Below are 21,717 nucleotides of genomic sequence, written 5' to 3'. Positions count from 1 at the left end.
TCAGAGCTCGCCGTATGAAAATGTAATTTGCATGGCCATTAGCTCTGCTTTGTGCCGGAAAAGAGAAGTTGAATTTCATCACCTTATCAGGACCAGATGTTGATCTCATCTCTTTATTTCACAGTCGCGTAGATAAACTGAGGAGAGACATGAGACATATGATAATATATTCATTAGGCTGTAATTCCCTATTCAATCAGACTCATCCTCTGGATGATAAACCCAGACGGCCCACGGACGGGTCCACTCATTGCCAAACAAGGACAATTATCTGATTGGTTCTGCTTCCTCCGCCAAATGGAACCATCTGAAGAGAGCTGTGTCAGCATCACTTACACACATATGTACAAACACACCCACACACACACACACACACACACACACACACACACACACAGGCATGCACACTTACACACACACACACACACACACACACACACACACAGTCAGCAGTTAGCTATCAGACAGAAATGCACACACACTTGCACAAATACACACATTCACACACACATACATTTCCCCACCTGTTCACTATAGATAGTTTGATATGCCCACTGTGCCAATTATGACTGCACCCAGTCCACGGGAGACTAAATAACATCATTATTCACTACCATTATAATAGGTAGTTACCCTGCCTACACCCCAACTTTCCACTCATGTTTTATTAACCAAAGCTCCTGACCTCATAGGGGTCAAACACACACTCTAGGGGTCAAACACTCTGTTCTGTAGCTACACCAGGATTAATGAGCACTAAACCATCATGGTCTAGGTCAGCAGGGGGGAGTCCTCCACACCAATGTGTGTGGGTGTGTGGGTGTGTGTGTGCATGCGTGTATGTGTGTACAGTATGGGTATGTGTGGGTGTAACCTATCTCTATGATTCACCTCTGGTTCCTTGCCTCCTCACATGTGGGAGTGAGCAGCTTCCCCCCCGAGAGCTCATTACAGCTCATGTTCCCATTAGCCCAGTGGTAACCTTCCCCAGACCTGGCACCATGTCAGTCTGAATATCACTCCCACCCAGCCAGGCACCCCCCGCCCGCCCCCCCCTGGACGTGCCAAGACATTACCCTCACCTTCTCAAAATGGCCTCGCTCTCAGTGTGAGCGATGACGGGTGACATTTTTGGTGCCGTAGTACACTGGGCGAACCCTTCAAGACCACAACAAGCCCATTCCCAATTTTTCTTTTTTTTTAATCATACAGTAACAGTGATATATTTTATGGGCTGTATAGCAGTCTTGTCTACTTCATCAGATAGGTGGTGTACCTACTGCTTTCAGGTAATGGTGTGAGATATATATATATATATATATACCTCATGTTTTTAGAGCAGCTTGTTCGCCACTGACATCAGCACATAGCAGAGACTGCTGGAAGCCATCTCTAATGCTCTGCTCCTGAGTTAACTGTAACTGCTGCAGAAAGACATAAATGGTGTGTGTGTGTGTGTGTGTGTGTGTGTGTGTGTGTGTGTGTGTGTGTGTGTGTGTGTGTGTGTGTGTGTGTGTGTGTGTGTGTCCGTGTCCATAATGAAAACGGGAATGTTGGTTCTGGGGACTAAACAAGCCTCTCAACGAATGTAGTGTGTAGACAGCTGGGCCACTTGCCAGCACCTCCATTTCACCAGTGTTGGTGTTGTAATCAAATTGTTGGGTTTACATTATTTTCATGTTGAATGAAAACAAAGAAAGCAGATCCCGACAGAATATGTCTTCTCCCATCAGTTTAGTGGGACTGTGTGTGTGTGTGTGTGTGTGTGTGTGTGTGTGTGTGTGTTTTTGCATGCACTTACAGTATGGGTGTAATCTTATATGTTGCCTTCTAGGTTTCCGTTGCAGAGAGAGCAACAGTGTTGATATCACAAAAAACTCATATCAGTTCTCCCCAGAACACACAGCTCTGCTCTGATATCACTGTTGCATCTTGACGTCTTCCCTATGGGTTATTTATTAGGCTTCCGAAAGGGATTTATTCCTTGTTTGTATGACCTTTCTGTGACTGTGGTGATAGAGTAAGTGGTCAGTGTGTGTGTGTGTGTGTGTGTGTGTGTGTGTGTGCGTGTGTGTGTGTGTGTGAGTTCATGTGTGTGTGTGTGTGTGTGTGTGTGTGTGCGTGTGTGTGTGTGTGTGTGAGTTCATGTGTGTGTGTGTGTGCGTGTGTGTGTGCGTGCGTGTGTGCGTGTGTGTGTGCGTGTGCGCGTGCGTGTGTGTGTGTGTGCGTGCGAGTCTCTCTGACCCTGTCCCCCATGTATGTGTTCAGTAGATGGAGGCTGGAGTGAGTGGAGCAAGTGGTCAGCGTGTGGGGCCGACTGTTCCACGTGGAGAAGCAGGGAGTGTACCCAGCCCTCGCCTGGCACCGGGGGTAAAGAATGCCAGGGCCTCGACCTCCAGTCCCTCAACTGCACCAGCGAGCAGTGTCCACAGAGTGAGTACCAACCCCGGCGATCTCCTCTCAGGCCACACATCCCACAGCTCAGGGAATCTGGCGGACAAGTGTGTTGATGTCGATCGTGTCTCTTCCTGCCGCCGTGACCTTATAGAGGTGGTGGGATCATTAACACAGGGCTCTCACTGTGCTGCAGCGCCGAGCTCGCTGTAAGAGTCATGGCGTCGTTTCACTTACAAGTACTATGTGATGCTCCATGACCTATTTTCATAAGCCTGAGAATTAAACCATCCTTTCTCACCTGATTAAAAGACAATCTGGCGGATAGATATCACACCATGTGAAGGTCAAATCATCCATAAAAAGACACAGAAGGTGTGTGTGTGTGTGGGTGCGTGTGCGCGCGTGTGTGCGTGCGTGTGTGTGTGTGTGTGTGTGTGTGTGTGTGTGTGTGGCGGCAAGGCGTGGTGTTAAAGCTACAGTACATCATTTGCCTTGCCGTGTTTGCTGTTCTCCCCGTGTCATTAATGGGCCCATATTGTCTGGATTAAAAGCAGCCAGGCTCATGGATGGCAGCCGTGTGGGAAGTGGCTCTGCGGGGTCCACAGCCAGCCAGATGGACATGAAAGGGGGGGCACACTGGCATTCCGTATGGATCAAAGCGGGAATGGTTTTCCCATTCCCCATCCGGCCATGATGCATCGCAGTGTGACATCCCATATGTATAATGTTATTTGACGGATCGGCGTTGTGTCGAGTTAAATGAGGATTTTGCACATTGTACACATGGGCCAGTGAGTTAATATAAGGGATTAGGAGTCATACACAGATTGATATCATCAGATAGAGGACTGTGTGTGTGTGTGTGTGTGTGTGTGTGTGTGTGTGTGTGTGTGTGTGCGTGCGTGCGTGCGTGCGTGCGTGGGAGGATAGCTGAGGACTGTCAATGGGCCAGTGAGCTCAGTCAGCCCATCATCAAAGGTCACCAGCTTCTCCCCACAGAGAGAAGACACACACTCAGATGCCGCTCAGTATGGTCCTCTGACTCACACACACAGACACACACGCACGCACGCACGGACGCACACACACACACACACACACACACACACTATATGCACATTTGCACTGACAATGCACTGCAGAGTGCTGGCCACTTAAGAATTCCTGTCTCAATCTGTTCCCAGCAGATGTGTTTCCATAGACAATAGTTGTGTGAAGATTTGTAATAAGCAAAATACCAGTATGGTCTGGCTAGTCAGCAAGTCTTACACTTAACCCCTTCTCTAGGCTAATAGCTCTTATATAAAACCTCCTCCGGAAACAATAGGCATCACTTTCTCACTCTGTGATTTCATAATAGGATTATGGTTTATTCTGCATTACACATAACCAAACGGTTTGATCATAACCAGCACTGTGATTGGCTGAGAGGCATTGCTTTATTCCCTGATAGAGTGACAGTGATGACCGTACGTCACAGTAAACTATCTATCGCAAAATAAATCCTCAAGGCACCGTTTTCTTGTCACAATTCTCCATTGTGTATTGTAACCGTTGTATAAAAGCAATAAGTGCTTCGCGTTGAGCCTAACAACACCCCTCAGCTGTGACTTGATTCACCATAAAGCATGACCTCTCATGCCTTATTGCTTAAGAAAAGCCTTGGCAGAGGAGAGGACAGCAGAAAAACATCTCTAATCTAACTCGTTCAGAAGCAAATACCATATGTCAAGTGAAGTTATTGTTTGCTGTGTTTCCTGTGAGACTGCGAGGGAGTGGGAAAGTGTTGAGACTCCATCTGCAGTGTCGGCCGTGTTTCAGCTAAAACAAACAAATCAAAGGCAGGCAGTATAATTTTCCTAAAGCAAATGAGCAAAACCATCAAGATAAAGCTCCCCAAAAAATCTCTGTAGGAAATTGATGAATAGGCTGGCGTCGAGCCAACTCCAAAATGGCAACCAGGTGCTAGAGGGCACAAAGGAGGATGATGGGAGAAAAAAACGAAACATGTATTCACAGCCACCGAAAATGAGTACAACATGAAAATGATTATTTGGCTTAATTTGCGTAATGAAGTCAATGTAGCTAATTAGCAAAAACACTGTGTTCATGGCATAATAGGAATTATTTGCGTATTAGAAATAATGCGAAAACCCTACGAATACAAATTTGTTATCAGTCTGTTTTCATATTCTGCAATTGGGTGGCTAATTCGACACCTTAGCGGTTAACATTTCATCACCTGTTTTGTTCGGTAGAGAGGCATGCCAGGCTCTCCATTATTTGTATTATTATTTTTTATTTTTTTATTTTTTTTGAATAACGGGTAAAGGGTTTATTTCAGGAAATATTTCACGTGGACTCGCGGAGAGGGATGGAACGACTGTATTGTGGAGACAGTAATGGTCACGTTCACTTTGAGAGTTTTAGTAGCCATATTTCCCTGACCTTAATGACTCCGACATTATTCATCTTCAGGGGAATGACTGCGGCTGGCCATGGGGATGAAATATCTCCTCTGGCCTCTTGATGAATGCCCTAGGGAGAGAGACGCAGGAGGTTGCACCACTTTTATTTATCAACGCTGTGGTGGGGCGGACTAGAGAGAGAGGGAGAGGAGAGGGAGAGAGAGAGAGAGAGAGAGAGAGAGAGAGAGAGAGGGAGGGAGGGGGTGAGGGAGGGAGGGAGAGAGAGAGAGAGAGAGGCGGGGAGAGAGAGAGAGAGAGAGAGAGAGAGAGAGAGAGAGAGAGGCGGGGAGAGAGAGAGGGGGGGAGAGAGAGCGAGCGAGCAGGTACAGCAGGTACAGCAGGTGGGAGAACTATCCGGCATGCATGCAGCTGCACAGACTCAACTTGAACCCAAGTTGATGAGATTTTATGAAATGTGACACGCTCCCTTGGTTTCAGACGAGTCAGCAGAGAAGGAGTCATCCTCCTGAGACAGCTCCCTAACCAGCCTCCCCTTAGGCTGTGAGACCCCATGCTGAGAACACAGGCAAAGAGAAAAGTACAATGAGGCAAAACTGGCCGCGGGTCAGATTTTAAGCAGCTCATCAGGTTCATAGATTATCAGCACCCGGGTGTCAATCAGGAGGATGGAGAGAGAGAGAGGGAGAGAGAGAGAGACAGAGAGAGAGAAAGAGAGAGAATCAAAAGTCCCCTTTTTTCTCAGTTATGTCAAGTGGAAGATAAATATTGAATGATGAGGCACTGAAAAAGAGAGTAAGAGAAAGAGAGAGCAGCAGATAGAGAGTGTGAGGAAAAGAAGGAGAGAGAGAGGGGGAGAGAGAGAGAGAGGGGGGGGGGAGAGCGTTAGAGGGGAAATAAAGTAGAATCCATCCAATTATAAAACCTGATTAGCTGTGTCAATTAAAGCGTGATAGACGTCCTTTCAATTATTGGCTGGCTTCGTGAAAATCGATGGTTTGAGGCAGAGTGGCCTGTGAGCGGTGTTAGCCTGGGCTATAGTTAGCATGGGGGATCGTTGCTCTATTGCACCTGCTGGGTCTGATAAAACCTCACTTAGTGATGCTCTGATAAGCCAAAGGAGATTACAGACAGAACAAAGACAGAGAGAGAGAGAGAGAGATGGAGAGAGAGAGAGAGAGGGGAGAATGGAGAGAGAGAGAAAAAGAGAGAGAGAGAGAGAGATAACTGGCTGGATAAAGGTCTCTGTCATTTTGATCTGGGAATGAAGAGAGCGGGTGAACGGAGGTACTGTAGAGAGGGTAGGGAAGGAAGGAAGGAAGGGTGGATGGGTCGATATTGGATCTCTGCATCAGAGGTCAGGAAGGTGCCTTTGGCCTGCCCTCAGATAGTAAACAACGTAAGATGGAGCCAAGGCTATGCTCACCCAATTAGCCCGCTCGGTCTCCTTGCTAAAGGGATTAGTTTGTGTCTCATCATATCGACTTCACAGCAGCACCCACTGGTTCTGTGGAGTGGAAATATCACAATGTGGCCTCTCCTTTTTCCTCTCAGATGCAATCTGCTGTAATGAGGGGATCTGAAATCAGATAACGCTCCCTGCTTTCCTGCATAGGGTTCCGTTTAGTACAGTTTATCGCACCGCCCGAACACCCTCCCCAGAAGTCATCCTGTGACGCCCTACTGTGCATAAGTCTCCTCCTCACGCAAGTCATGTCTCTTACCTAAGGTGCCCCTGAACACAATGTTGATAATGACGCAGACATTGGTTGTCCGTCTCCATCCAGTCATCCAGAATTGACATTGTGTCATGAGAGCTCTTGTTTGATGCCTCGCATTAGAGCCTTGTCTAACTCTAATCCTCCTACTTAAAATATCATATTATATTCAGATAATCGCCTGTGAAATAGATTTTTGGCATTTCGCATAAAGGCCGCAATGTGTCAGGGGCCTTTTTTTTCCATACAACTGGTTTAGGGAACAAATGAAGGAGAGACAAATAATAAACAATAATTCAATACCCATGTGTAATTTTTGCCTTTTTCAGACGCTGCCTGCATTGTACAGTACTAATTAAATTGTCGCTTTCTCCAGTCACAGATTTATTAACACCAATTAAAACCTGTCAACTTGGTGAGTTTCCATGGCAGTGCTCACATCCCCTGTTAGTGCCATGCTGTATACACTGTAACAGAAACAGACTACCAACGACTGAGATGTTGATGAAAAATACATGTCAGATCCAATCATTATCGGCTTTGGTTCAAACCTATTTTTGCCTCCAAACATGCTACTGTATGTTAGATATGATGTGAGTGTGGTGTGTGTGGTGTGTGTGTCTGTGTGTGTGTGTGTGTGTGTGTGTGTCTCTCTACCTCCCCTCTGTCACATCACTCAGAGCTAGTGAATGTGTCCCCACAGTGGCAGTGTTGAATAGGAAGAAGTACGCCCCCGTGCTTCATTGTGACAATGGGCGTCTTCAGAGAAGAAGGCCCTGGGAGCAGCTTCGACCTCCCCCACCCAACAGGCCAACAGCCCAGCCCGGGAGAGACAGCCGTGGCAAATCCCATTCCCCAGTGACGCCTATGATGATTAGACACTGAGGACACTGCTGTTTTGTGGGGACTTAGCCATGGGCTCAGAGAGAGAGAGACAGAGAGAGAGAGGGGGGGGGGGAGAGCGAGAGAGAGAGAGGGGGGGGAGAGGGGGGGAGAGAGAGTCAATAGGAAGTCCTGGATCATAAGCAAATCCTTCATTTATCTCCTGTGCTCCTCTGGGATGGATGTGTGGTGTCTGATTGGTGTATTATTGTCTAATGCTAATGTGTGAGGGCTGCTGTGGGCGCTGGCATGTTCCCTTGGAAGTCTCGGCTGAATGTAGGCAGATGTTTTGGAGCGAGTGAATAGAAATCTATAGCGTTTACAGTTACATCATAGGACAGTTATCTAACTGGTGCAGTTCTAATAACAAATGCATCTCTGGAAACGTTATCTCAGGCCCCGAGTAGAGGCGACCTTGAAGAAGGAACGTTCTATACTCTATAGAATTCAAGACCTTAGTAATTCACACGCAAGGAAGTTCAATGCTATCCGCCCAATTAGCGCAGCTAGCTGCGGGACATTGTAGCCACTATTGCAAGACCTTGCGTTAGTCATGCACAATCATTTATTGCCTTTCTAATCCATAATGTTCACCCTTTCTCTCCCTTTCTTCTACCCCTCCCCCCCGCCCCCCGCACACACACACACACACACAAACACACCCCTGTGTCAGCTGCAAGCGGGGCCGAGGACGTGGCCCTGTACGTGGGCATCGTGGCGGTGGCTCTGTGCCTGACCCTGCTGCTGATTGTGGTGGTCCTGGTGTACCGACGTAAGAAGGGGGGCTTGGACGCCGACGTGGCAGACTCCTCCATCCTCACCACTGGCTTCCAGCCCATGGGCATCAAGCCCAGCAAGCCAGGTGTGTGGGCACCGCGGCCCCGCAGGGCGCCCCCCCGCAGCAGTAGGATACTGTTCTTTGTTCTATCCCTCCCTCCCTCCCTCCCTCCCTCCGTCCGTCCCTCCCTCCGTCCATCCGTCCGTCCCTCCGTCCATCCTTTGGTCCATCATCTACCCACCCACCATAACCTCACGGTACCCATCGACGCGCCCCATTGATGTTGTTGTGTTGTTTTTATTGGTTGTTTGTGTGGGGTGGGAGGTTTGGATGAGGTGTGTGTGTGTGTGTGTGTGTGTGTGTGTGTGTGTGTGTGTGTGTGTGTGTGTGTGTGTGTGTGTGTGTGTGTGTGTGTGTGTGCGCGTGTGTGTGTGTGTGTGTGTGTGTTATGGGGGGGGGGGGATTTTTGGATTGTGTTTTCTGAATGTAAATGTTGACCTAGTAATGCTGTACTATTCCCACAGTGTGTACTTGCCTGTATGTTAGCTGTCGTCTGACTTAATCTCTGAATAATGGGAATTGAAGTGATAGAGTTGGAGGTTGGTTTTGGCGTCTGTGAATCACCGTGAAAAAGCCTTTTTACACTCTGACTGCAAAGCTTCCTCTGAGTTCTGTTTGGAATTGATTATGGCTAGCTGCTAAAGAGAGAGAGGAGGAATTGACTGGCTTATGATGGAATTGTGTGTGTGTGTGTGTGTGTGTGTGTATGTGTGTGTGTGTGTGTGTGTGTGTGTGTGTGTGTGTGTGTGTGTGTGTGTATGTGTGTGTGTGTGTGTGTGTATGTGTGTGTGTGTGTGTGTGTGTGTGTATGTGTGTGTGTGTGCGTGTGTGTGTGCGCGTGTGCGTGTGCGTGTGTGTGTGTTGCGACAAAACGTAGATAGCAGTAGTTTTTTTCCCTGTCTGTGCTGTGATTGTCTGGGCGTATTAACCACTGCCTCCGTTGGAGATTTTCACTTGTGGTCTATCTGTTTTTGTTCTAATAGAGAACTCCCATTTGCTTACCATCCAGCCTGACTTAACCACCACCACGACCAGCTACCAAGGTACCCTTCGTTCACGGCACGATACCGCCGGTAAATTCTCTATGACCAACGGTCCTCTCCTGGACCCTCTGCCCAACGGCTCCCACGCGCTGCACAACGGCAAGCTGAACTCTGACCCTGCCGAGTTCATGAGCAGGCTGTCCACTCAGACCTACTTCAAAACGCTGCCCCGCGACATGGCGAACACCTCGTATGGGACCTTTAACTTCCTGGGCGGCCGGCTGACCATTCCCAGTACAGGTGGGTGCTGCTTTCTGTTGGGTATGACACACAGTACCAGTCAAAAGTTTGGACACACCTTCTCATTCAATGGTTTTTCTTTATTTTTTTTATTATTTTCTACATTGTAGATTAATATTGAAGACATCTACAACTATGAAGGAACACATATGTAGTTAACAAAAAAGTGTTAAACGAATCAGAATATGTTTTATATTTTAGGACAGCTCTTGGCAAGGTGTGTCCAAACTTTTGACTGGTACTGTAGATGAGACAATTTTTACGAAAACTTGGGTGAATGATACGCCTTGCCATAGAGATGCGGCATTTACAAAATTACACTGATTGGCACGGGGGGGGGGGGGGGGGGGGGTGCTCTCGTAAACAACTGAAATTCAGAAATCAAACTGATTGGCTATGGGGGACAACATGTTTACTGCAAACATTGAAATTACGGTAATCAAGGAATGGCAACCTTGCGATTCTGTGTGGGCGTTTTCTTAGAGAGAGGGCTCTTCATAGAATCCATGGCCAAATGATACAGTATCCTGGCTTGTCACTTTAGTAAGACGTGAAGGTGTATTGCCAGAGTTCTGTAATACAATCCACTCAGAGGCGACTGATGGAGCCGATTCAGACTAATTAAGTTCCTAACAGATTGGGGGTTTATCGTGTTGTCATGTCACAGCCAGGAAGATTTCATCTTGGTCAGGATGAGTGTTTCAATGAAGCCAATGGAGAGAGGATTAAAGCCAGCAGAATAAGGGACTGTTCAGTTTGAGTAGGTGCTGCTGGGAATGTAACATGTTACCGAGCAGCACGTAGATCCACACTCTCCATTCATAGTGTTCAGTGATAGAACTTCAAAGATCAAACTTCTTAAAAAAAAAAGATGACATTTCAAACATGAATGGCATGCAACGTAATTTCAAATTGACGTCAATCACATTCATAAGCTTCCCTCGTAATGGTGGCTGCCTGCTATGATAATGGCCACCATGTTAATTCTAATGCAGTCGAACAGACCTACTTTATTACTTCTGAACAAGAGCAGTGATTTTCTATCAAATTTAGGCATTCAGCAGACAGAGGAGAGGTTCCAGGAATAGACCTTGGAATAAATTACCCCAATTAGACCTTAAATGACAATACCTGTAAGGCATGTGTGACATAAACTGCATTACGGACAAGCTTCAGCTGGCTGCTAAAAGCTTAGATAGGGCTTTCACCATTCTTCCTATTAGCTGCTCACTGTAGTTATGTAAGTGTGCAGGAAACAAGTGTTTAGGCTTGTGTTCTTGTACGGCATCCAGATTAGCACAATCACATGTTAGTGAACAAGTGAGTGCCAGTATCTTGAGGGATGAGGGCCTTTTAATGGTCTTCCAGGCAACATGGCTCTGTCTCTCTCTCTCTCTCTCTCTCTCTCTCTCTCTCCCCCTCTCTCTCCCCCCCGCCCCCTCTCTCTATCTCTCGCTCTCTCTCTTTCTCTCTCTCTCTTACCTCCTCTATCTCCCTCCCATTCACACAGTTATGGCTTTTGTATGCATGGATTAACTCAAGCTAACATACTTTGCATATTTGCATTCATCTACTCACTTGGACACTAATGTACCTTGCATGCGCCTACACAAACTACAGAGATTTGCTCACCTCTCTTTACCATTAAACATTTAGAGAAAGTGCATGCCAGGTATGATTTATGAATACAGACAATGGTGTACGTGTACACACACACTTTGCAGTATGTAAACAGATGCTTGCACTTGAATGGCTCTTACTAACTGTATAGTAACTTCCACTGTTTCATCTGAATCTTAAATTGGATTTAAAGTGGATAATTCTGTGAGGAGAATCCACACAAATGACAACACTTAAAGCGTCGTGGATGGTTCTCACTGCTCTCCAAGGTGCATTTCTCTTCCCCTCTCTCTTGGGGAATTGCAATTTTCCTCGAGTAGTCTGTTCCTCTGTCTCAATTATCTCCTTTGTGGCAGACTTGAGTGCATTTAAAGCCTGTCTCAGTGTGTGCTTTTGTCTTTGCCTAATTGTTGACCGCGGAGGAAGGCGCGTCTTCTTGCCGACATGTCTCTGGCTATCGTTCTGACCTTCAGGATGGATTTGTTTTTGTTTTCCCACCGCAGAGTTTTGTCGACGGCGGGCTGGGTCCCTTTGTGGAATGACAAAGCGGGCGGTTCGGCTAGAACAAATGAGCATGTCTCCTCTTCCCTTTGTTGCTATTTGCATTAGGAATCAGCCTGCTCATTCCTCCGGAGGCCATCCCCAGAGGGAAGATCTATGAGATTTATCTCACCGTTCAAAGGAAGGAAGATTTAAGGTGGGTCTCTGGAACGCTGGCGCTGGCTAACTGGCAGTGTTCCCGAGAAGCTGAGAGGAGGGGGGAGGTTGTTTGTTTGTTTTGATGTTCCATTGTTCCATTAAGAAGAACTGAGACTGTGGGCCAGCGCTACAGAGGAGGCCATGTTAATAAATAGCATGGCCTTTTCTTGCACATATACACTGCTAAAGTCAAATTAATTGTCTTGAACACTGTTTATCTGCCAAGCTACACTCTACTGTAGTTTACAGGAACCTAAATACTGTAGCTCTGCTCTGGGATAACATATTGTGATAGCTTATGACTGCAGTTTTACATTGCATGGCCTTCCATCAGCAGTGAGCCAACCAGATCTGAAATGTTCTAGTCCTGTAGAACGTGAATGCAACCCTCAATGAAATACACTATCTTATCTCTTCTCGTCCACCTGGTCATCCATCATCCCTTGTATATCCCCTCCCCCTCACCTGTACTCTTGTCTCTGCACCCTGTCTCTCTGCCCCATGCAGGTTACCCCTGGCTGGCTGCCAGACCCTGCTGAGCCCCATCGTGAGCTGTGGTCCCCCTGGGGTGGTACTGACCCGCCCGGTCATCCTGAGCATGGACCACTGCTCTGACGGTTGCCCTGAGAACTGGGCTGTCCGCCTGAAGAAGCAGAACTACGAAGGGGTCTGGGAGGTGAGGGATCACCTATTCCTGCTCCGGACAAAACAATTAAGAGTACCGTACACTATTCTGTGGCAGTGTAGTTAACACCTGCTTCTGAAAAAAAGTACTATTCCTCCAAAGTGCTTCTTAGCAGTATTGCTAAAAACCCTTCAGGTACTTCTCTAGGAGCTCTTTAACTAAGCACATTTGACACCTGCTTCCAATTAGAAAACCTCCTCTCCACTTTCCCTTCGTTGAAGTCTAAGGCAGTTATCGCATTAGGGTGATTTCATTATCACCGCAGCTCTGTGCTCTATGCTAAGTGTAAGTATTTCAGTGTGAAAAAGCCGCAACTGTACCTAAGACGTATGTATCACGACCGGGTTGAATCATTCTCAGCTCAAGCCATTAGCTTCCTCCCATCTGAGGAAACCACCCTCTCCTCAAAGGTGCTCCGTCTTTGTCATTCAGCCTCAGAGTCTAAATTAGGGTTTAGGGTGGGGGGCTGCTTTTCCCCCTCCGCATGGCCACAGCGCCCATCCCTAGCACCCACTCAGAATGTCAAAGAGGAATAGCGGGGGAGGGCGTAGGTCTTCTTTCATGTTCGATATTGTGCATAAATTATTCAGCCCCCCCCCCACACACACACACACCCTCCCGCCCCCCCGTGTGGCGGTGGTGGGGTGTCTGTTGGATGGATTGGCCTGTCTGAGGCAGAGGTTAGACCAGCACTTTTAATCATCGGTTGGCCCAAATATAGCCAACTGAGCTGAGCCGGCCACTGCTGCAGTGCACGGGGCCAGGTGAACCTGGACAGAACAAACACAGAGCTATGGAGATGATGGAGGATCTCGATGTAGATCCCTGGAAGTAGGGGAAGGTGTTAGTGAAGGAGGGATGAGAGTGGGGTGAGACAAAGAGAGGAGAGAGTGTGACAAAGTAGAGAGAGAGAGAGAGGGAGGGGGGGAGAGAGAGAGAGAGAGGGAGGGGGGGAGGGAAAGGGAGGGAGAGAGAGAGAGAGGGGGGGGGGGGAGAGAGATGGAGGGGGAGGGGGGAGAAATGAAGGGAATGAAATGTGTGTGGATATTGAACTGCAGTGTAATTGAGCCAGTGTGTCTCTCCTCACTCTCCTCTGCATTCAGAGAAACAATATGATGATGGAAAAACTTAGACTTCATTGTGGTTGCATAGGAAATTAATTGTGTCAATACTAATTCTATTGATGAAGATTGCGTTTTATTGGGTGGATCTCGGAAGGGAGGAATAGGGATGGCTGTGTTTCTGGGCTGGCACACTGCTCCTCTCAGGTTGATTAGCTAACAGACAGTCTGTTAGAGACCATGATGGGATTTTTCGAAAGGAAATGTCACCCTGGGCCCAATTTGTCCTTATGTAATGAGACAGCAGGTCATTGTATGCTGATAGTGGTCCAACAGGTGATGGAGTGGTACTAGTTAGTTTGCGTGGGACAGTGTAACGAGGTGATGTAATAGCAGTTGGGTTTGTGTGGGTGTAATTGAGTTATATAGTACTGTGTGTCCTTGTTTAAAGTGTGGTGGTAAATGCTGGTTTTGCTTTCCTTGTTGATATTATTTATTACATTGTTCTGTAATTAATTACCCACCTTATATCTCAGTAGTTGATTGGCATAGTCATATTTATATTATTATATTTATATTTATGGCATTTAGCAGACGCCTTTATCCAAAGCGACTTACAACAAATACATTTGTCCAAGTAACTCATAGGTTTAGTCTGGTTCTCACTAACAAAATCAGTAATGAAGTAACCCTAACCCTAACCCTAACCCAAAGAATATTGCTAGTTTTTGGCCAATACTCCCTACTAAGCTAGAAATGAGGAAAGTAGAGAAACTGCTCATTTATTGTAAGTACTTGCTTAGTAGATTAGTAGTGCTAATTCCTGTGCAGCTTTGCGTTGCAAGACTCTTGAGCCCCTGGTAATAGAAGTCATATTTGGCAGGTAAAGCACTAAGGTCTTTTCACCTTTGTGAACAAATTCCAAACACTAACGGAAATCCCTATAATCCAATATTTACTGGAGTTTCGGTCCCTTGCCTTTCTCTCCTGAACCATCTATTCTTGCCAGGAAACTATCGGAGTCCGCTTTCATGTCAATTGAGCACCTCGTTCATGAATTATTTAGTAAATTGATGGTGTTCTATAGGGTGTGTCCCTTTGTGTGACCGTGTGTGTGTGTGTGTGTGTGTGTGTGTGTGTGTTCCTATATTTGTGTGCAGCATGGAATAGTAAGGTCTCTCTACACCCTGATCCTGACACCCCAACACACTAACAAACGCGCACACGCACGCACACACACACACACACACACACACACACACACACACACACACACACGCACACGCACCTTATGCCTTGCTTTATAGGAGCTGGCATCTGACCCGTACTACTGCTCAAACCACACACACACACACACACTCACCCATAGCACACACACCTCACCCTGACCTCTTCCACAACTCACCCCTGAACTACACACACCCTGGCCCTGACCCTCCACCTCTGTGTCTCCAGGATGTGCTGCAGATGGGGGAGGAGCTGTTGTCTGATCCGTACTACTGCCAGCTGGAGGCGGAGACATGCCGGGTGTTTTCAGAGCAGCTGGGCCGCTTTACCCTGGTGGGTGAGTCCCTCAACATGGCCGCCGCCAAGCGCCTGAGGCTGGTGCTGTTCTCCGACGCCTACTGCTCCACGCTGGAATACAACATTAGAGTCTACTGCATGGACGACACGCAGGACGTCTTCAAGGTAAGGAAGAAGTGCTAGTGATGGAGTGTGTGCTTGCGTGCGTGTGTGTGTGGTTGTGGGCGCGTGCGTGCGTGGGCGCGTGCGTGTGTGGTTGTGGGCGCGTGCGTGGGTGGCCGCGTGCGTGTGTGGTTGTGGGCGCATGTGTGCACGCGTGGGCGCGCGCGTGCGTGCATGGGCACTATTCTTTGGATGTCAAAGGCGATTGGTTGTTTGGTTTTAGCTAGCTGACACCTGGAGGAGAGATAAGCCCCCACAAACTCAAACCACATACATACACACACGTCACCAAGACTTAGTCACAGCTACGGTCAATAGAACAGCACAGTAGGATTTGATCACACCATATGTGATTCTTCAAAGTAAGGATAATGGATTGGTGATGGATTGTGTTTGTGTTGAGGCGCCCGACATCTTGTACCAGAACATTGTCTTTCACGCAGGTGAGGCAAGGCTCAGCCATCACGCACGCTCCCAGGAGTTAGTTACAGCTATGGTGAACATATGGAATTCAAATGTGTGTTTGTCGGGGGCGAGGGGGAAGAGGGGGGCAAAGGGGGGGGGGCTGTTGTTTTGTACTGCTGGTGTTTATTTAATTTTTTTGCCGGATTTCTGTTAGAGGTACTGTAGATACAACAACACATATGGTTGCTTGATCAATTTATGGAATTGGAGTGTGTGTGTGTGTGTGTGTGTGTGCGTGCATGCGTGTGTGTGCGTGTGTGTGTGTGCGTGTGTGTGTGCATGCATGCATGTGCATATGCGTGCGTGTGTGTGTGTGTGTGTGTGTGTGTGTGTGTTCATCCCATGCTGCTGGCGGTGACACATGGCTGCCCCGAGCCAAGAAGTTCCCCATCACTTTCCTCGACACCGTATTTCGTTCCTCTGTTTCCCCCCTCTGTGTGTGGACGGCGTATAATCAAGCACTAATGCCAGCCTCCCTCCCCTGAGGACTGCCTCTGAGTAGCCTGTTAAGATTTCATTTGCATGGTTAATTACTAAATTAAAAGGAAAGCCTCTTTGAGCTCTCCACCCGCACGCACCCCCGTGCTCTCTCTCTCTCCCCCTCTCCCCCATTCCCCTACTCTCCCCCTCTCCCTCTGTCACCCCCTCCATAACCAGAAGTGGCGCATCCCACTCCAATCCACTCCAGTCTGCCGGAGTGGCTGACTTCCTCTCACAGGGGGGTGGCGGTGGGAGTATCTCTGGAGGGGCTGTAGAAATCTAACCGCCGATGGTGAGGGTTGAGGGGGAAGGTGGGAGGTGTGTATGTATGTGTGTGTGTGTGTGTGGGGGGGGGGGGGGTCTGTCTGAAATTAACACTCACACTTTCAGAGAGCTAGGGATGAGATGAGACCTCTGCCCAGGCTCCAGCAGTGGGTGTGAATTACTGTAACCTCCTCTCCTCCATCCTTCCCTTCCCTCCCTCCCTCCCTCCCTCCCTCCCTCCCTCCCTCAGCCAGCCAGCCAAGAGAGAGAGAGAGAGAGCAAATGCTTGTGGATGAGGCTGGCTGACATTCCTTTGTGCCTTTCGAAATGAGATTAAATGTAATGTACAGTCGTTAAAGAGATGCGCTTAAAGTGACAACAAATGCTGAAGTTTATGTGACTCTGGGGGTGAATCTGTTTGTGTCCATAAATCATCCCTTTGCTTCAATGGGGAGGTTGGTGGAGGCAGACAATCAGGCTCACTTTAAAGCATGGAATGGAACGAGGAATCCCCTGGACAGTACGCTGAGCATCCGCACAGTACCAGAGCAGTTGTAATAATATAGGAGGCAGTGTTGTTAAGCCGCCTCCCGGCCTGACGGATATTCATGTCTTCAGTTGCCGTGGCGAGGCGACTGCGGCCGCGTGTACCGCAGTCCTCGACCGTGTGTGTGAGTGACCTTGGGTGTCCTGTATCGTATGCCGTCAGGGGGAAGCTGGGTTTGCGCTCAGAGCGACACTTTCCTCCGTGAGGAAACGGACACCCGAGCCGGTCGACTACAGCGCCTGTGCCACGCACCGCTCCTCTCGCACGCCTGCATTAAACGAGTGCATTAGCCCCCCGTCTCTGAGAAACCTGTTTCTGTGGTAAGCCACAGTGCCTCCAGGGATTTGTAGTTTTTAGTGAGTGGGTGATTTAGAACGCGGCCCCGCTGCTTAGTAATCTCGACTTCACACTGCTCTCTGTGCCATTGCAGTTCATTTAGCGTGTACATTAACCACACAGAATAGAGATTAGGTACCCCTGGAGAAGTTCAAGCTAATCACTAATCACTATCTTTAAAATGTACAATTTATGATTACTACACTTTCACTACAGCAGCTACCATTACAACTAATTGCAACAGTGTAGCAGTGGTAGGTTAGCAGTCAGAGGCACAGTGGTATTCTTCATTCTGCAGATGAAGTACACCTGGCGCCCATGTTAATTTTATGACAGCGTTTCTCAGATTGCTCCAGGGCAGCGCGCCACATTCCAGGCAGGAAGTCAAATTACCCATAAAGCAGATCCAGTACCTTTGATAAGAGGATGAAACAGCACTTCCCTGGGTTTTTTGAAGGTGCTGTGAGCCGACCTGCCTAGCCTGTGGACTGTTCCAGAGCAGCAGTGGAAGTAGAAACAGCGGGGTCGCCACAGCTGCCTCCCCCAGCGCCCCTCGCTGGCTGTCAGTCTTAGCCGACAAGCCCGCGTCAGCCAGACGAGACCCCGGAAACATGCTGCGGAAAGCAATCTCTCATCTCCCAATTAAAGCAGATTAGAAACAATGTTATTGTCTTTGATCTTAAGTGTGTGGCGACTCTGGAGAGCCGGTGACATTTCCGTGTGATGCTCACCGTATGCTTCCAGGGCTCTGCCGGGACCAATTAAGTTAATATTTAATGTGCGTCCCCTCTTGATGGTTCACGCCAGGGCTGGCGCAGGAGGCTGGATGTGTCAGGCAACTGGTGTTGTCCCCCCTGAGTGCTTCCCTGTTCACAGGCTGACCCGAGGCAGAGCTCATCTGAGACTCAACAAATCTGAGCTCATTTGAGATTCGATCTCTAAATCTGACTCAAAACACCTGCAGCAAAACTGGGCAACACTTCACACTGAACATGCCCACAAGCCAGGTAGTAGTGTCACTCTGTGGTGACTACCAGAGTACACGGTCATGCCCAGCTGTCGCTTACCTGCCAACAACTGAAACACACCTGAAACAATGAGGGAATTGTATCAAAGGGAGACGAGACAACTCCTGTTTCAAATGAGTTCCCAGTGTGAGGGAGTGTTATGCAGGGCACTTAGTGGCGTAGCGCGCTAATGCGCATACCACATAATCAAAGGTTCCTGGTTCGATTCCGACCCTCGACACGTCTTGCATGTCATCCCTCCTCTCTCTCTCACCCATCCTTCCTGTCATCCCTCCTCTCTCTCTCACCCATCCTTCCTGTCATCCCTCCTCTCTCTCTCACCCATCCTTCCTGTCATCCCTCCTCTCTCTCTCACCCATCCTTCCTGTCATCCCTCCTCTCTCTCACCCATCCTTCCTGTCAATCTCTACTGTCTCTATCCCAATAAAGCAGAAATGCCCTAAAAACATATTTAAAAAAAGAAAAAAAAAAAAAAAAGATTGGGTATATGTACATTGTACATACACTGCAACATTGGAGACTATGGGACAATATGGAAATAGCACGATAAAGTCAACAGTAGCTGTGTGTCTGTACTGTACACCCACATTATGTTTAATATGTAAAGGTTGGGCGATGGGTTAGGGTTAGGTAGTTAAGTAACGACGTACACTATTGTGTACGATAAACCACCCACACTGTCGGTGGCAGCTGCAAGGCTTCGCATCTGAAGATGTTCGACTAATTATTGCATAGAGAAGACTGTTGGAAATACTGAGGGGAACGACTGTCTTCGTAATGAGTAATTCTCCGACAATTGAATAGTTTTTAATTTTGGTGAGTTTAAAGTGACGTTTAATAGCCATTTAAATCCCCAAAGCCTCATTTGGGCTCAAATTGAGAGAAAATGTTTCAATTAATTCCCTTTGTACTGCCAGCATTGTATTACGGAATACAAAAGTCATTTCATCAATATTAATGTAATGAGGGTAATTGTTTCAGCCCTCTTTGTGGGCTCCCGATCGTAAAATGTATTTTTATTGTTGTACGTGTTTAAAAAGGCTGTCCTCAAATAGTCTTTTCAAAATACATGCGTGTTATCTGCAACGCCACACTGCTCTTGTTTGAATGGACCTTCAACTGTGAATCATGTCTCATAAAAAGAGATAACAACTTAAGTGAGATGCGGTATACAGCCTTATATTTTCCTTGGTACATTTATTGTACAGTAAGTGGGTTGTTGGCCACTATAGTGGCTGCTTGTCAAAGGCGCAGTCTTTGATCGGCAAGCTCGGCTGAAAACCGGGAGATGGATTTACAGCTCTGTATTCAGTAACGTGTGTGCCTTCATCAATAGACAGTGGGGGAGAATACTAGTGGGAGAAGTTTGCATTGGCTTTGCCGTGCCTCGTGGTGTAATTGCTGACATCAAGTTTAACACAGTAAGCTTTATCACAGCTGAGAAATAGGTTTCGTATTATATTCCCCCCCCCCACCCTTCACACACACACACACACACACACACACACACACACACACACACAAACTGCATGATTTATCAAGCATAGTGTGCATCTTATCCTAGCAAACAGTGCTCTCATCTATAATCCAGCAGACGTGTCCCTAGTATTTGTAGTTATTAATCAGAGTTGACTGTACCAGGCACGGCCACTGGAGTTCAGACTGATGGACTCTCAGTCAGGGAGAAAAGTCCTGTCACGTTCGGCTGAAAAATACACATGTTTATCGAGAGAGAGTAAAATGAGTAGATACTTCCTTCATATGCATTTGCCTGAAAAGAACATCTGTGAGAACAGATGTATGCAATGAATGTGCAGTTTGGTTTCCACACACTTGTGGGTTACGGCCCCCACCAAGCCAAGCCTGGAGGGGTGAAGAAAAGTTTATAGGGTTATTAAAGCTTCATGAACAGCGTCCTCATAAATCTCGCCATATTCTAGATGACTTATGGCCATGAATAATGAACTCATTATATACTTACCACATCCTCTGCCATAGATCAACTGTCGCTCAGAGGATGTGGCTTTATAGCAAACCATTATCAGAAGCAGTACACAACAATAGGTGTCCAACAGCATACATGCTGTTTGAACCCCATATGACACAAATATAACAGTGTAACCTTCAGAGTAATGACTTGTTCTGAAGAGTAGTCTTTTCCTAGTCCTGTTCCTAGGCCTCAGCTAATGCCTTTAAATGTTTCTCTCCATCCGTTGATCGGCTGTGTTGTTGTATAAGGGTTTGGTGCAGTATCTAACCTCTTTCTGTCAGCGCCAGCCTGGAGAGATTAACTGTATGAGTGTCTTTTGTATTCCCCAATTGAGCCCGGGTCCCAGTCCATCACAGTCCCAGCTCAGAGCTATGTCTGTGGGCCTGGGCGGGAGCGCATGAGGGGATGGGGGGATTGGAGAATGAGTACAGACGGACGAGGGAAGCAGGGAAAAATTGTGGCCATGGTTGCAGTAATCCCGTTATCTCTCCCTCTAAAGCTCGCCACTCTTGTGACCTGAAGGCGCAAATGTTAAGCTGCCTCTTTTTTTTCTCACCCCCTCTCTTTTCTCGCTCCCTCTCTATTATTTCCTCCCTCATTGGACGTCGGGGGGTGGTCTTGGCCTTGCCTGACTTTAAATTTGCAGTCCTCACACACACCACAGGCAATCTTTAATTCTCTCAGAACAAAAGGGGTTTTTCTCCTGCTGTACTTGGACTTTCTGCCCGCCTCATGCATCTTAATGTTCTGCTGCGGTACAGGGTCACACCCTCCAGTAGCTGCCTCTCCTTGTTCCCAATGAATGGAAAGAAGAGATAATTTAGTTTTCAATTGAAGATTAATGTGTGATTTGATATTCTAATTACAACCTTGGATTGTTTTCCCTGTAAAATGTAAATAATGCGGCAGAATTTAGCCCCTCGTTTGTTATCTTCTCCACGTTGTCATTTGTTAACAGGATAATGGAGCGTAAAGAGGCCCATTACTCTCTCAGCCTGGAACATATGCTGACATCACACACACACACTGACACAGACTGTGACACACACTGTGACACACATTAGATATAAATACACACACACACACACACACACACACTGTGACACACATTAGATATAAATACACACACACACACACACACACACACACACACACACACACACACACACACACACACACTATGACACACATTAGATATAAATACACACACACACACACACACACACGGTTATGGGCAATTATGTCAGAAGGTTATGGACATGATAAAGCGACTACACACTTGTGGTCACATGACCAACTTAACACAAGTTAG

At 47.4% G+C, this 21,717-nt stretch overlaps 1 protein-coding gene across 1 annotated transcript in view; it reads left to right on the top strand.

Moving 5' to 3' along the window:
* unc5a (unc-5 netrin receptor A) overlaps nt 1–21,717 on the top strand; it is a gene marked incomplete at both ends in the record, with an annotated part of 114,111 nt that overhangs the window by 84,072 nt on the left and 8,322 nt on the right. The window contains 6 exons of the mRNA XM_083686693.1: nt 2,269–2,433; nt 8,097–8,327; nt 9,245–9,544; nt 11,774–11,861; nt 12,371–12,539; nt 15,065–15,298. Of these exons, the coding sequence (XP_083542819.1) occupies nt 2,269–2,433; nt 8,097–8,327; nt 9,245–9,544; nt 11,774–11,861; nt 12,371–12,539; nt 15,065–15,298 (1,187 nt within the window). The remainder of the gene's footprint in view (nt 1–2,268; nt 2,434–8,096; nt 8,328–9,244; nt 9,545–11,773; nt 11,862–12,370; nt 12,540–15,064; nt 15,299–21,717) is intronic.

This window comes from Argentina silus (assembly GCF_951799395.1).
Source record: "Argentina silus genome assembly, chromosome: 15".
NCBI lineage: Eukaryota > Metazoa > Chordata > Actinopteri > Argentiniformes > Argentinidae > Argentina > Argentina silus.
This window is presented reverse-complemented; position numbering and strand designations above follow the sequence as displayed.